The sequence below is a fragment of the Lepidochelys kempii genome, chromosome 1 (assembly GCF_965140285.1).
Source record: "Lepidochelys kempii isolate rLepKem1 chromosome 1, rLepKem1.hap1, whole genome shotgun sequence".
NCBI classification, from domain to species: domain Eukaryota; kingdom Metazoa; phylum Chordata; order Testudines; family Cheloniidae; genus Lepidochelys; species Lepidochelys kempii.
This window is the reverse complement of record NC_136380.1, coordinates 264,936,085-264,951,039: the sequence shown is the minus strand read 5'-3', so window position 1 is coordinate 264,951,039 and position 14,955 is coordinate 264,936,085. Positions and strand designations below refer to the sequence as shown.

At 43.3% G+C, this 14,955-nt stretch overlaps 7 protein-coding genes across 7 annotated transcripts in view; 3 read left to right on the top strand and 4 right to left on the bottom strand.

Moving 5' to 3' along the window:
• Window positions 1–799: 799 nt before the first annotated feature.
• LOC140906609 (histone H1) lies at window positions 800–1,491 on the top strand. Its single transcript, XM_073330826.1, has one exon. The coding sequence runs from the start codon at window positions 837–839 to the stop codon at window positions 1,488–1,490; it is 654 nt and encodes a 217-aa protein (XP_073186927.1). The 5' UTR covers window positions 800–836; the 3' UTR covers window position 1,491.
• Window positions 1,492–3,230: 1,739 nt separating this feature from the next.
• Window positions 3,231–3,719, bottom strand: LOC140906602 (histone H2B 8). Its single transcript, XM_073330812.1, has one exon. The coding sequence runs from the start codon at window positions 3,635–3,637 to the stop codon at window positions 3,257–3,259; it is 381 nt and encodes a 126-aa protein (XP_073186913.1). The 5' UTR covers window positions 3,638–3,719; the 3' UTR covers window positions 3,231–3,256.
• Window positions 3,720–10,053: 6,334 nt separating this feature from the next.
• On the top strand, window positions 10,054–10,463 carry LOC140906597 (histone H4). Its single transcript, XM_073330800.2, has one exon. It carries the CDS (start codon window positions 10,080–10,082, stop codon window positions 10,389–10,391), a length of 312 nt encoding a protein of 103 aa, XP_073186901.1. The 5' UTR covers window positions 10,054–10,079; the 3' UTR covers window positions 10,392–10,463.
• A 439-nt stretch (window positions 10,464–10,902) lies between these two features.
• LOC140906596 (histone H3) lies at window positions 10,903–11,498 on the bottom strand. Its single transcript, XM_073330784.2, has one exon. The coding sequence runs from the start codon at window positions 11,453–11,455 to the stop codon at window positions 11,045–11,047; it is 411 nt and encodes a 136-aa protein (XP_073186885.1). The 5' UTR covers window positions 11,456–11,498; the 3' UTR covers window positions 10,903–11,044.
• An 876-nt stretch (window positions 11,499–12,374) lies between these two features.
• On the top strand, window positions 12,375–12,970 carry LOC140906591 (histone H3). The gene has a single exon (XM_073330769.2). It carries the CDS (start codon window positions 12,418–12,420, stop codon window positions 12,826–12,828), a length of 411 nt encoding a protein of 136 aa, XP_073186870.1. The 5' UTR covers window positions 12,375–12,417; the 3' UTR covers window positions 12,829–12,970.
• Window positions 12,971–13,414: 444 nt separating this feature from the next.
• Window positions 13,415–13,819, bottom strand: LOC140906583 (histone H4). Its single transcript, XM_073330757.1, has one exon. The coding sequence runs from the start codon at window positions 13,791–13,793 to the stop codon at window positions 13,482–13,484; it is 312 nt and encodes a 103-aa protein (XP_073186858.1). The 5' UTR covers window positions 13,794–13,819; the 3' UTR covers window positions 13,415–13,481.
• A 469-nt stretch (window positions 13,820–14,288) lies between these two features.
• LOC144930423 (histone H3, embryonic-like) overlaps window positions 14,289–14,955 on the bottom strand; it is a 1,168-nt gene continuing 501 nt past the window's right edge. Inside the window, exons 2-3 of the mRNA XM_078852246.1 lie at window positions 14,462–14,568; window positions 14,289–14,300 (exon numbers count right to left, since the gene is read on the bottom strand). Coding sequence (XP_078708372.1) covers window positions 14,289–14,300; window positions 14,462–14,568 — 119 coding nt within the window. The remainder of the gene's footprint in view (window positions 14,301–14,461; window positions 14,569–14,955) is intronic.

The window sequence follows — 14,955 nt, the reverse complement described above, 5'->3', positions numbered from 1 at the left end:
TCTTCATAGTCTAAGAAAACCTCGCCAATAATTCTTCCACCTGAAGTTACTATGACCTTGTCTATTAGGATAATAAAGGTTCCTGTAACACAGGACTAAGATATAGCTAGCAGCTCTGTATTGTACACAGAGCAGCACCCTACGAACCACTCTGCTTTAACAAGTCATCCACTTTTGGGGCACAAACAGTCCCTCACGGGACTTCAATCTGCTTCTCGCATTGTTCCATGGTGTGCTAATTTAACATTTCATGTTTTAAGGAGGGTAAAAGATTTTGGTCAAAGAAGCTAATTTCTAATCCATATTCAACGCTCATGGACGAGTTTGTGTTACTTCCTTCTCTTTGAAATCAATTTACTATGAAAACATTGATTCAAATGTCTGGCTTTGAGCCTTGAGTGGGAGAAGACCCTTTAAAGAATAACGTTTCATTACTTTGGGAATTTCATTGAGCACGGTGCAGTTTTTATTTAGAAGGAAAAACAAAAGTTTCTGTCTCCCGAGGTCTCTCCAGGTCCAGGACTCACGGTTTATTGACTCTTTTAAAACTCATCTTTTGTTTCTCCGACGGGAAACTCTACTGAATGAAAATACCCTCTTTCCCCTTCAGCACGCTATAAAGTGGGGGTGATTCGGTGGCGGATATACCGCAAAAAACACACTTTTTTGACTTCCAAGAAACACAAACTGAACGGGAAGAAGAGTACTTTCTGGCTTGCAGCTGGGCGGGCTCTTTAACGCACCAATCACAGAGTAGCTCTTCTCTATAAATACCAGGCATCTGACTTACTCTAGCCCAATTGTTTTCTTCTGATTCGTAGAAAACGTCTGCTAGAATGTCGGAAACGGCGCCTGTTGCCACTCCTGCTGTGTCCGCTGCTGGGGCAAAAACCTCTGCTAAAAAACCGAAGAAGGCGGCAGGAGGCTCAAAAGCGCGCAAGCCTTCGGGTCCCAGCGTGACCGAGCTGATCACCAAGGCGGTGTCCGCATCCAAGGAGCGCAAAGGGCTCTCGCTGGCCGCTCTTAAGAAGGTTTTGGCCGCCGGAGGGTACGATGTGGAGAAGAACAACAGCCGCATCAAGTTAGGACTTAAGAGTCTGGTGAGCAAAACGATTTTGGTGCAGACAAAAGGTACCGGCGCCTCTGGTTCTTTCAAACTTAACAGGAAGCCGGGTGAGACTAAGGAGAAGGCACCGAAGAAGAAGCCAGCGGCAAAGCCTAAGAAACCAGTTGCCAAGAAACCCGCCAGCGCTGCCAAGAGACCCAAAAAGGCTGCGGCTGTGAAAAAGAGCCCGAAAAAAGCCAAAAAACCAGCGGCTTCCGCAGCCAAGAAAGCGGCCAAGAGCCCCAAAAAGGCCAAAACTGCCAAGCCCAAAAAGGTAGCTAAGAGCCCGGCTAAGGCCAAGGCGGTGAAGCCCAAGGCTGCCAAGCCCAAGCCAACCAAACCTAAAGCAGGAAAGGGTAAGAAGGCAGCGCCCAAGAAGAAGTAAAGGGATTTGAAAAAGAAAATAGAGTCTAACTCGTGCAAACAAACCCAACGGCTCTTTTAAGAGCCACCCACCTTTTCTAAAAGGAGCTGAAACATTCGTGCATTCACCCTCACAGCACTAACAAATTTCCCCCCCTTTGTGACTAAATAATACAAAATACTGGAAATAATACAAAGTAACTTAAAAAGTTACTTTTGTCGTTCTGAGGGAAGCTAAGAGGAAATATTTATGGATACTGTTTCTAAGCGCTTACTCCTGTTCGGAATACTCCCCCGTACATTAAGTGGTGCTCAGGTCATTCTTTGTTCTGCCTACAGAGGGGGAGGGTAGGAGATCCAGTGAGGGGACAAAGGGTAAATGTTTGACTTAGAAACAATCACCTGACTGGCTGCGGGAAGCAGGACTAAATTGGTGGAGAGTTTGAAAAGCCCGCGCTGTGCAATGATTGGTCCGTCTCCCGCCCTGGGTTTAAAGCAGGGCACCTAGCGCTGACATACACGTTTAAAATCTGAACACGTATATCTTGATGGGGAGGGTGTATGCGAGTCTTTCGTAGTTTTGTTTTCACTGTTTAATACACAGCGCGTTTAGCCATTATTTTATGTTTTATTCCCTCTCGCTACCAATCTTCCTCCTCCCCCGTGTTAGATATGCTTATGGCTGCCTAGTTAATATTAGAAGATCAAAACCTTTTTTCGGTTCGCTAACCGATAGTGACCTAGTGAACCATGCTGCCATTTACTAATTTAAAGCATTTATAAAGAGGACATGTAGGGCGAAGAACCTTAGAGTGCCAAGGTTTTAAAAACCCACAAATTAGGAATCACTGCACAACTGACTCATTTGGAGGTCACATCCACCACACAAGCGATGAAATCCCTATATTCATATGTGCAATGCAGGCGTCCTTTCAGGAACGCTTCAGGATCACTACACATTTACTGCACAGCTGTGCTCTTCACCAACCAGTTTTCACGGTGATACTCTAGACATGTCTCCTCAGTCGGGTTTTACAACTGTTCAGCATACCTTGCAAGGATATGCTTTTCAGTAGTCGTGAGAACAGTCTCTTCTCCCCCCCGCCCATTTTCCTAATGCTCAAAGATGCCGAAAACAGTCTGTATTAGCTATAACTTTCAGAAAGTTATGAAGTTGAGAACAATAGAAAGAGAATCTTTTGTTAGGTATACACAGTAAGTCTATACTAGGAGTTCTAAGCAAAGTTATAGGGATTAAACTCTCCTGAACTGTTTTTAAAAACCTGCTCATTTCCCACTCTAAATATTCAGTAAAAGGCTCTGGAGAATTCCTCAAATCAGGAACTGGAGGAAAATGAAGGAATAAATTAAGTTAATTTAGACTTCAAAGACCTTATTCTTATCCACACTTGCCTGCTCTACAGTATTTTCACTACGATATACCCTGGAGATTAAGATCAAACATAAACCTGTAGTGCTAGAAGGTTGCCTTCGTGAGGGGTGGGGTAGCTTTTGGAAGGGAAGTTGTAGGCCTTGACTTTAAAGCAGTACACATTTAACCATCCTATTTAACCACCAAGAAAACTAGTAACTGAAATAGAGCAAATAAAGCTTTAGATTGTAGTAAAAGGTCTAGTTAGTGTTTGTCTGAAAATGAAAACCTACTTTTTCTATATACTAGTTGTTCTGCGTAGGAGTAAATAAAATAGTAATACAGCTCCTCCGTGGAGAGAGTGGGTGGCTCTTAAAAGAGCCTTTGGGTTATAGCCGAAAAAAAGATTTGAAAGTTTACTTAGAACTAGTGTACTTTGTGACAGCCTTAGTGCCCTCAGACACGGCGTGTTTGGCCAGTTCCCCCGGCAGAAGCAGGCGCACAGCGGTCTGGATCTCCCGGGAAGTGATGGTCGAGCGTTTGTTGTAATGCGCCAGGCGAGACGCTTCCCCAGCAATACGTTCAAATATGTCGTTTACAAAGGAGTTCATGATCCCCATCGCCTTAGAGGAGATACCGGTGTCAGGATGAACTTGCTTCAATACCTTATACACGTAGATAGAGTAACTCTCCTTCCTGGTCTTTCTCCTTTTCTTATCTCCTTTCTTCTGAGTCTTGGTCACAGCTTTCTTCGAGCCCTTTTTGGGGGCAGGAGCAGATTTTGCCGGCTCTGGCATAGTAGCAGTTTATCGTTTGCTGAATAGCTCAAGAACAGTAGCATGCGGATGGCACAGCTACCCTTGTATATATAGGGAGCGTATGCAAACGAGTAGCTTTTGCAGTCTGACTTCCTATTTGATACAAGAAACAAATGGTCTCAGCACCGGCACATACGACTTCATAATTGGTCATCTTCAGATACCACGTCACCATTGGTTGTTATTTTTTTCAGCCAATCAAAAAGCAATTTATCAACCAATAGTTGGAAGCAGTATTTGCAAATGTTTCGCTTTAGGTGCAGCCCTACTAAAGCTTTTAAAACTGTAAAGCTAGAGCCGAAGTCGAATTCAGGAATAGCTTATAGCTGTTTATATTATAGGGGAACACCTATCCCTGTAGACGCTACTCTCAATCCCTAAGAATCATTGGGGTCTACTCCTAAATTAGTAATGAAACTAAAAAAAAAAAAAAATTATGATCTTTCTCTATTAAAGGTACAAATTATACAAATGTACTCTAAATAGTGCATTTGTGAAAAGTCTTTATAAAGTTCCATATTTGTTTATCAATAATCCTGAGGTTAAATTAATCCAGTCTACAGGTTACTTTTTAAAATTAGGTTTCAGAGTAGCAGCCGTGTTAGTCTGTATTCGCAAAAAGAAAAGGAGGACTTGTGGCACCTTAGAGACTAACCAATTTATTTGAGCATAAGCTTTCGTGAGCTACCATTGGTTAGTCTCTAAGGTGCCACAAGTACTCCTTTTCTTTTTTTAAAATTGTGTTTCCTTAATACTTGCCAGTGGGATCTAAAATTTACCTTGATTCTTTCCTTGTTGTCACTGGTAATTATATGTGTTTACAGGCCAAATCTGTGGCTTCAGTTGTAGCTGCACATGAAGAGGTTGTAGGCTAATGAAATCACACAATTATAACTGTGATCAGAATTTGGAGATGAGGTAACACAAGAGCAATTAAAGAAATAATTTGGACTGTGGAGTATTCATTATTGTTGATGATCATTGAGAATAAAAAACAAAACTATAAAAACAGTTTTTCAGAATAAACGATGAATTTAAAGTGGTGGCAGTTGGGTGAAAAAAATTGTAAACAACAAATTTGATGTGGAAATATTTGAGATGCAATAAAATGGAAATCCTTTATAAGAACAATAGGTGAAGGTTAAAATGACAAAATGATACTATAATTAGGACCACAGAGGTCTGCCTGTGTGTAACTCATGGCAGGACCAATGAGCCAGGGAATATCTAGCTTTATTGAAGTCAATGAGTTTTTGGCCTTGACTTCAGTGAGGCCAGAATTTCACCTGTCATCCTGCAAAGACAAAATGCTTAATGCTGTACTTTCCTATTGACTTCTTGTGATTAAAATTAAATACATTGCATGTGCTTTCAGGATACCAGCTTAGTTAGCACACACTTGGTATTTTCTTTTGTTTTACGTGGACTGTGTGCGTCATGTAAAACAAAGTTAGATTCAAGACCTCTATATATTACTAATCAAAATGTAAATTTGTTTATTGAAATCTAACCTGGGTAGCTGTGATAATAAAAATAATGTGTAAATTCAACATTGAATAATAGTATTATTATGAATAAGAAAATGTAATGATTTAATACAATCGAAGTATCTTCAAAGAGGACATCTATATTTTTATTATGGAATTGTGGGGAGTTGATTTTATACAAATATATATTCTTTAATGAGTCATTCTAAACCATAGTTAGGTGTTGTTATCCTACACTTTCAAATCCAAAGGTTAGAGCCATTCCAATTTTCAGTCAAGCACTGTAGCAATAGGTTAGTCTATTTTATCTACTTTCTCTACATTGTAAATTATGTTTAAATTGTTTAATAAAAGCCACTGCTGTTTGGTTCAGTTGTTTACATTTATCAAACAGAAACTGAAGTGATCTAACATTATTATTGGACTATGCACATTTTCCTTTCTTCCACCCTAGTTTTCCAGAAAACTGACTTTTTCCTTAACCACAGTAAATGCTCATTGCCTAGATCATTAGTAATTCATGTTCATGATGCAGGGTTTGTCAAAATCACTCACCTATAGACTAACTCAGTTCCAACTGAACTCAATAGAATGGGATTTATTTTTTTTTACCAGTTACTGCAGTTGAAGCAGTTAGGCCACATCTCAGTGCTTTTGAGGAAAATCCCATCCTAAAATCCTTAAGTGATGTTATCAAACTAATATGGTGTGAAAAATCTATTTACAAACTGAGGTTACTGTTTCTATCACCTTTCTTTTTTAATTTATATAGTTTACAAAGTCTATTAGGATTTTCTATAACTTCATCCTGAAAACATGTGTTTAATTTTCATATAAATAATACCATTTACTTCATAAAGCTTTTTGTTTAGTGCCTTGTTTTGAAAGAGAATTTAAAAATATATAATAAATGTGTCTGAGGAAGGCATTATTTGGTGATAACACGCAAAATTGTAAGAAATGTTGAGAAACATAACTTCTGCCCCTTAATTAAGGGCGGCTGAGAAAGCTTCTGTGAAAGTTTTCTGCTGATGCAAGGAAAACAGGGACAAAAAGATTAAAAATTAGAAAATGCACAAAGAAAATGTGATACTAACAAATTATATGACAAATATCTTTTAATTGAAAAAAAATCTGTGACACCTTTATCCACCTCTGGTTATATTTACTTCTATCTTTATACTGTAAACTCTTAGGAATTATATAAATAATCCATCACTATTTTGATCATCTGTAAATATTAAATATTTTTTAAATAAAATCACTGTTTTCAAAGGTGAAAGTGGGATTTAACAAACAAAAACAACAATCAATAACAAAACCAAGCAAACAAGCAAACAAGCTTCCCTGGGCTCTCTTTATATAACAAATACTATATCATAATAAGCCAATAAATCCCCTCCCCAACTATTTCTACTCCACTTTTTTTTTAAATTACTCTTCTAGGTTACATTGTTGCATCAAATTGGGGAGAAAAAAACAATCAACAACAAGAAAAAACAAAACAAAATGCAGAGATAAGGAAAAGTAAAAGTGCTATATATTTCATGACTGATTTCAAGAAAATCAATATCACTTGTGATTTGTGGTGATCAGCAGCCAAATGCTAGCCTGGGAGTGGGCCCAGTTTGCTGCCCCCCCCCCCCCACACCTGTAGGGTGGGTTTTACCTTGTGACTCTGCCTTGATGTGCCAATCTAGTTGGTTTGTGCCCTGGGCCCATCACTACTCCGGTAGGGCAATGTGGTGGCTGGACTGATCACCCTGATCTGGAGCTAGGGCTGACACCCCTTGGCTTGGTTCTTGCTTCTGATACAGTTGGAGACCCTTTCTATTTGAGCATTCCCCTATGGTTGCGATCTCGCCCTTATCTTCTCTGGGACACTAGCCATTCTTGCAGCCTGAACATATGCACAACATAGCAACTGGTATTTGTGGAAGTGAAAATGGAAACCTTCAACCACTGGCAATAGGTGGTATGCCCGGTGTTGATGCTGTTGGCAACTTTATCCCTCTGACATGTGGTCTGATGTAATGAGAAATCTATTGAGGAGCGGCCCATCCCCCTCCACATATAATATTCAACCAGGGTCCTTTCCTACAGCAGTTTAATGGATTGAAGCCCTGCTTCAGCCTTATAAACTTTAGTTTGAGGTTTGCAGACTTATAGCTATATTAGGGCAAACCCCTAACTGGAGCAAAGGGGCAGGAGTCTTTATCCATGAGAGTGCAGCCTTTTACATTCTAATGTACAATACAAGCTAGGGGACCACAATAAACAGTTACTATTACCACACCTGGCTGAATCCCACGCTTCCCAAGGGAAACCAAGACAATGAAGGTATGAATAGATCATCTAGTGAAAGGTGCTTGAAAAACCCTGTGAGAACAGTACACTAAGCAGACACTGGTATGAGATGTGGGAAGGGGCTTGTATGTAAGCTGTGCAGAACTCTGGTTTTTAGTTTACGTTGTCTGATGTAATGTCTCAGGAGAGACTTCTCTTTGCTTACAGAACTAAAGCAACTTTGCTTTTCAGTAAGGAGCCACCTCTATGTTAATATTTCTGTCATGCTGGAAATACAGATAACGTGGTAGCCCCTGATGTCCTCTGTCCCTCCATGGTCATGAGACAGTAAGCCATGTCTCCAAAGCATGATAAAGTGCAGCCTTCAGCTTTGCAGGCCTGTAGTCTTATCTGTTAAATGGGAGAATCTAAAGTAGAATCCTCTGAGCCTGATGGCCTAATTGAGTCCTCATGGCAAGGCATTAGTGAAGGTGGTAGTTTAACCCCTCCTCCCCACTTCCCTGCCAATGTCTGGATTAGTAGATTATGCCTTAGAAGGTATTAAATGGGTCCGTCTCTGTCCTTGCATACCAGTCCTGTTCAAGCACATTGGTCAGGGCCAGTGCACAATTCTTCCAAGGAGACGGGTGTTTCATGTACCCACAGCCTGGTTCCAGTGTGAGAGCACCAGTCACTTACTGCATGAATTGAACACTCTTTACAAGATTCCTGAATGGGGAAAATGGCTCAAGTTTGGAATTTCTTCCGTATCACTCCTTGTGTGCCCTCAAGTGGGCATCGGGAGTGCAGACCTCATGCTGAGCTGAGCAGAACTACCTTTGGGATGGAATCCTACTTGCCCTAAATGGTCCATACTTGTGACGTGCACACTGTAATATGAACAGGGGCTTGTTTGACCTCCCTGACAGGAACTGGAATATACTTAACTCCTCTTGGTGGAAAGATTTAAGAGCAGGACACCAGGGCTTAGTCTATCTCATGTCTTACCCTGTGGAAGTGAGAGATTCCTCTTCCTAGCATGGGGCACAGCAACCTTCACAGGGAGGGGAAGGAGTCAGGCATTATCCTATAGGAACCACGCTGCCAATACACTTGATGTGGTGCTAGCTGGAGTTTGAGGTCCCTTCTCATCTCAACGACTGAAAGAGAGAGGGATGCTAGTGGGTGAGTGGAAGTGCCCAGAGACCTTTCTAGTGTGATTGGCTTCCTGAGCAGTGGAGGGTCCAAGAATTGGCAAAGGATCAGTGGAGTGGGAGTGACTGTGGTGATCTGTTTCCCCATGGGGACCTTGGATGTAATTTGAATAATAAAATTGCTACCTGGTTAAAACTCATACACTTCCTTGTTTTCTTCCATGTGGGGAGCACACCAAATGAATGAATTGGGGAGGGGGGAACCAAAACCAACCAACCAACAAAACCACCACCTCCCAAGATGGAAACAAAGGAAAAATAAAAATAAAACAGTGCTGTATTTCATGACTGACTTTAAGAAAACCTTTATCACTCGTGATTTGCAGAGATCAGCAAACCAAAGACAACCTGTTACTATGTAATTCACTAATTACCGTGTATGTGTACCTGGGCAAATATACATAGATTGCATAATTTTGGGTAGATGTGGGTATTTTTCCCAGTACCTTGGTCCAAGTAAGTAAAAACCTAGCCCTTACAAAATCACACACAACCCCCGCCCCCTTTGTGCCCACTTTATAAAAGAAAGACTACCTATATTTCCCCCACACTCCCACAACTCCCTTTGTGAAACAGATTAATTAGATTTCATAGACTCATAGGAGTGGAAAGGACCTCAAGAGGTCATCCAGTCCAGTCCCCTGAACTCAGGAGAGGAGCCTGCTTTTCTGAGTGCGGGTTCTGTAACCCTTCAAATCAGTAGTCACACCGTGGCAGCGACATCATTCACATTACGTGAGGAGACAGAAAACAGAACCAACGTAGGTACCCAGCCTCGTCCCTTATGATTAGATCTGAATGTAGCAGATTTTAAACCCTCCTTTGTTCAAATTTTGGAAAATGGCGACGAATGTCGGAGAGGCTTAGAGAGAGGGGGGAAAGAAATCTGTCAGTGAACCCGATTGGTCCTATTTTGCCGCAGATTCCTACTTGAACCCAGGAAGGAGGGGAAGCTTTACAAAGCCACACAATAGCAGCCATCCCCACCCCACCCCACCCCACGGGAAGCCGCGTTATCGAAAGGGAAAATATTCAAAAGACAAGCAGAAAAGACATTGTAAAGAGATTCCTAATTTGACCAGCAGCACGCTGAGAGAGACCCAGCCGTGTTAGGAAACGTGGGCTTCCAGGGCAGTTATAATGATTAGCGCTAGCCTGAGTCTCCTAATCCTAAAGCTGTCAATTTTTTTTAGCCTGCTTGCTAAAGGAAACCAGTGGGGGGGGGGGGGGGGGGGGGAGCTGGAATGTTTTGCCTGCCTAGGACCGTCCCGTCCCAACCGCCGCATGCATGGACAGCGAAGAGCGAGGGGGGAGGAAAGGTGCAAACGGCCCGCCCTTTCTCCTCTGCAGTTCTCAATCAGGTCGTACTTCAGGCAATATACAGAGACGGCCACCCATTCTCGCTACACAGCTTTGTCTGTAATCCTAGCGAACATGTCTGGTCGTGGTAAGGGAGGCAAGGGTCTCGGAAAAGGAGGCGCTAAGCGTCATAGAAAGGTACTGAGGGACAATATTCAGGGCATAACCAAGCCGGCAATTCGCCGTTTGGCTCGTCGTGGGGGTGTAAAGCGCATTTCGGGTCTCATTTATGAGGAGACTCGGGGAGTGCTGAAAGTATTTCTGGAGAACGTGATCCGAGATGCTGTTACTTACACTGAGCATGCGAAGCGGAAGACTGTGACTGCTATGGACGTTGTTTATGCGCTGAAGCGTCAAGGTCGTACTCTGTACGGATTTGGAGGCTAAACCCGTGCTTGTAATCGTCTGTTAGAAAACATTTATAACCCAAAGGCTCTTTTCAGAGCCACCCACGCTTTCATGAAAAGAGCTGTTGTTCTTGGAGAACTCTGGGACAAGTGGTATTCATGCCCTTGTTTATATATTCCTTAATCAAACTAATAATTATCTAAGGTGAAGTGAAACTTACAGAATGATTGCACTATTTGCGCTATAAATAAAAGGTAGTCCTTTACTTTTCAACTGGGGAAGTACTTGCAACACACACACACACCCCACGCCAGCGTGAGGACTCTGAAAGCCGCACACATGGCTCAAACTGTATGCGAGCGTACCTACATGCAAAAGAGGAACCATAGAAGGACGATGTTGTATGTTAGCCTGCGGGAGTTATAATAGAGGAACTACTATAATAGAGGGTTTCCGATAATAAAGGAGAGTATATAACACCTTAAGTGTTCGTGCATTAAGCTTAAAAAAAAAAAGCCCATGAATATTCTAGGTCAACAGCGAGCTGTTTTACCTTCCGCAAGGATAACATACTATGTATGTACCTTTCCAAACCACTTAAATATTAAAGCAGGGATACAGCTCTTTTCCGGGTAAACGTGGTGGCTCTTAAAAGAGCCTTTGGGTTTTTAAGTGGTTGCAAAAGAGGGGCTTTACGCTCTTTCCCCACGGATGCGCCGGGCCAATTGGATATCTTTAGGCATAATCGTGACTCTCTTGGCATGAATAGCACACAGGTTGGTATCCTCGAAAAGACCAACTAGATATGCCTCACTAGCCTCCTGCAGGGCCATAACAGCCGAACTCTGGAAACGCAAGTCAGTCTTGAAGTCCTGGGCGATTTCACGCACCAGGCGCTGGAAGGGCAGCTTGCGGATGAGCAGCTCAGTAGATTTCTGATAACGGCGAATCTCTCGTAGGGCCACAGTACCGGGGCGATAACGATGGGGCTTTTTCACTCCCCCAGTGGCAGGCGCGCTCTTCCGAGCAGCCTTAGTAGCCAACTGTTTACGAGGGGCTTTGCCACCGGTAGATTTACGGGCGGTCTGCTTGGTCCTGGCCATTCTGCACAATCACTTCTCTTAACTCTGAAAACAAGAAGCAGAATGAATCGAGCCGAGCGCGCAGACCGCTCTTTATAGACAAACTCTGTCTCTTGATTGGATGAGAAAGAGACGACAACTCTCATTGGACTATTCAAAATAAATTTGAAAAGCCCGCGTTATTCACAGAAAGCTCCGGTGAAGGCACGTCAGTAATACCCCCGGAAGTGTGGATGGGGTAGCTGTACAGAGGTATTTCTTAAGTGACCGATCGATTGAATTATACTATAATTCATGGATCTCATAAACGCATGGCCATCACAGAAAGCTCCAATTCCAGCACTCCTGGGAGTGCTGTGAGGGGGACACGTCACGGAATTGCCTCCCTGCTGCCCTACTTCATGGATCTCATAAACGCATGGCCACTTTTTTTCTGACCGTCTCCTCACTGAACATTTGGAAGGAGAGAGGACTAAAATTATTTTAAATGTTAAAGACTGATTTCAAGGGTGATGATTTCGTTATTTTGCAAATGGAAAGAAACCGCATGAACCAGTGTTGGAAAACAGAGCGGACTGGCGAGGAGAAGATTCTGTGAGCCAGAAAGTAGGGCAGCAGGGAGGCAATTCCGTGACGTGTCCCCCTCACAGCACTCCCAGGAGTGCTGGAATTGGAGCTTTCTGTGATGGCCATGCGTTTATGAGATCCATGAATTATAGTATAATTCAATCGATCGGTCACTTAAGAAATACCTCTGTACAGCTACCCCATCCACACTTCCGGGGGTATTACTGACGTGCCTTCACCGGAGCTTTCTGTGAATAACGCGGGCTTTTCAAATTTATTTTGAATAGTCCAATGAGAGTTGTCGTCTCTTTCTCATCCAATCAAGAGACAGAGTTTGTCTATAAAGAGCGGTCTGCGCGCTCGGCTCGATTCATTCTGCTTCTTGTTTTCAGAGTTAAGAGAAGTGATTGTGCAGAATGGCCAGGACCAAGCAGACCGCCCGTAAATCTACCGGTGGCAAAGCCCCTCGTAAACAGTTGGCTACTAAGGCTGCTCGGAAGAGCGCGCCTGCCACTGGGGGAGTGAAAAAGCCCCATCGTTATCGCCCCGGTACTGTGGCCCTACGAGAGATTCGCCGTTATCAGAAATCTACTGAGCTGCTCATCCGCAAGCTGCCCTTCCAGCGCCTGGTGCGTGAAATCGCCCAGGACTTCAAGACTGACTTGCGTTTCCAGAGTTCGGCTGTTATGGCCCTGCAGGAGGCTAGTGAGGCATATCTAGTTGGTCTTTTCGAGGATACCAACCTGTGTGCTATTCATGCCAAGAGAGTCACGATTATGCCTAAAGATATCCAATTGGCCCGGCGCATCCGTGGGGAAAGAGCGTAAAGCCCCTCTTTTGCAACCACTTAAAAACCCAAAGGCTCTTTTAAGAGCCACCACGTTTACCCGGAAAAGAGCTGTATCCCTGCTTTAATATTTAAGTGGTTTGGAAAGGTACATACATAGTATGTTATCCTTGCGGAAGGTAAAACAGCTCGCTGTTGACCTAGAATATTCATGGGCTTTTTTTTTTTAAGCTTAATGCACGAACACTTAAGGTGTTATATACTCTCCTTTATTATCGGAAACCCTCTATTATAGTAGTTCCTCTATTATAACTCCCGCAGGCTAACATACAACATCGTCCTTCTATGGTTCCTCTTTTGCATGTAGGTACGCTCGCATACAGTTTGAGCCATGTGTGCGGCTTTCAGAGTCCTCACGCTGGCGTGGGGTGTGTGTGTGTGTTGCAAGTACTTCCCCAGTTGAAAAGTAAAGGACTACCTTTTATTTATAGCGCAAATAGTGCAATCATTCTGTAAGTTTCACTTCACCTTAGATAATTATTAGTTTGATTAAGGAATATATAAACAAGGGCATGAATACCACTTGTCCCAGAGTTCTCCAAGAACAACAGCTCTTTTCATGAAAGCGTGGGTGGCTCTGAAAAGAGCCTTTGGGTTATAAATGTTTTCTAACAGACGATTACAAGCACGGGTTTAGCCTCCAAATCCGTACAGAGTACGACCTTGACGCTTCAGCGCATAAACAACGTCCATAGCAGTCACAGTCTTCCGCTTCGCATGCTCAGTGTAAGTAACAGCATCTCGGATCACGTTCTCCAGAAATACTTTCAGCACTCCCCGAGTCTCCTCATAAATGAGACCCGAAATGCGCTTTACACCCCCACGACGAGCCAAACGGCGAATTGCCGGCTTGGTTATGCCCTGAATATTGTCCCTCAGTACCTTTCTATGACGCTTAGCGCCTCCTTTTCCGAGACCCTTGCCTCCCTTACCACGACCAGACATGTTCGCTAGGATTACAGACAAAGCTGTGTAGCGAGAATGGGTGGCCGTCTCTGTATATTGCCTGAAGTACGACCTGATTGAGAACTGCAGAGGAGAAAGGGCGGGCCGTTTGCACCTTTCCTCCCCCCTCGCTCTTCGCTGTCCATGCATGCGGCGGTTGGGACGGGACGGTCCTAGGCAGGCAAAACATTCCAGCTCCCCCCCCCCCCCCCCCCCCCACTGGTTTCCTTTAGCAAGCAGGCTAAAAAAAATTGACAGCTTTAGGATTAGGAGACTCAGGCTAGCGCTAATCATTATAACTGCCCTGGAAGCCCACGTTTCCTAACACGGCTGGGTCTCTCTCAGCGTGCTGCTGGTCAAATTAGGAATCTCTTTACAATGTCTTTTCTGCTTGTCTTTTGAATATTTTCCCTTTCGATAACGCGGCTTCCCGTGGGGTGGGGTGGGGATGGCTGCTATTGTGTGGCTTTGTAAAGCTTCCCCTCCTTCCTGGGTTCAAGTAGGAATCTGCGGCAAAATAGGACCAATCGGGTTCACTGACAGATTTCTTTCCCCCCTCTCTCTAAGCCTCTCCGACATTCGTCGCCATTTTCCAAAATTTGAACAAAGGAGGGTTTAAAATCTGCTACATTCAGATCTAATCATAAGGGACGAGGCTGGGTACCTACGTTGGTTCTGTTTTCTGTCTCCTCACGTAATGTGAATGATGTCGCTGCCACGGTGTGACTACTGATTTGAAGGGTTACAGAACCCGCACTCAGAAAAGCAGGCTCTCCTATTTCACAAGGGGAAAGTTGGGAGTGGGGGTGGCTGGAAGAGACCCTTATCCTTGCTTTAATTTATAAAGTCGAAACAAAGGTTTCATGTTTATTATTGTAAAAGGGCTAGATTTTGAATTACTCAGTAGAATGTCGGGGGGTGGGGTGGGAAGGGAACCACACATATACTGTGTATATATATATTTGTCCAACTAATTGGAAAGCTAGCCCATATATATATTGCCCAGGCCCCAAGACAAAACAGTGAACGTTCTACACAATAATGGGTTACCTTAGCTTTGTTGATCTCTGCAAATCATAGATGGTAATGATTAAATGTTTTATCAGTCATATAATATTAGCACCTTTTCCTCCCAGTTACACACACACTGCTGTGTTAGTCC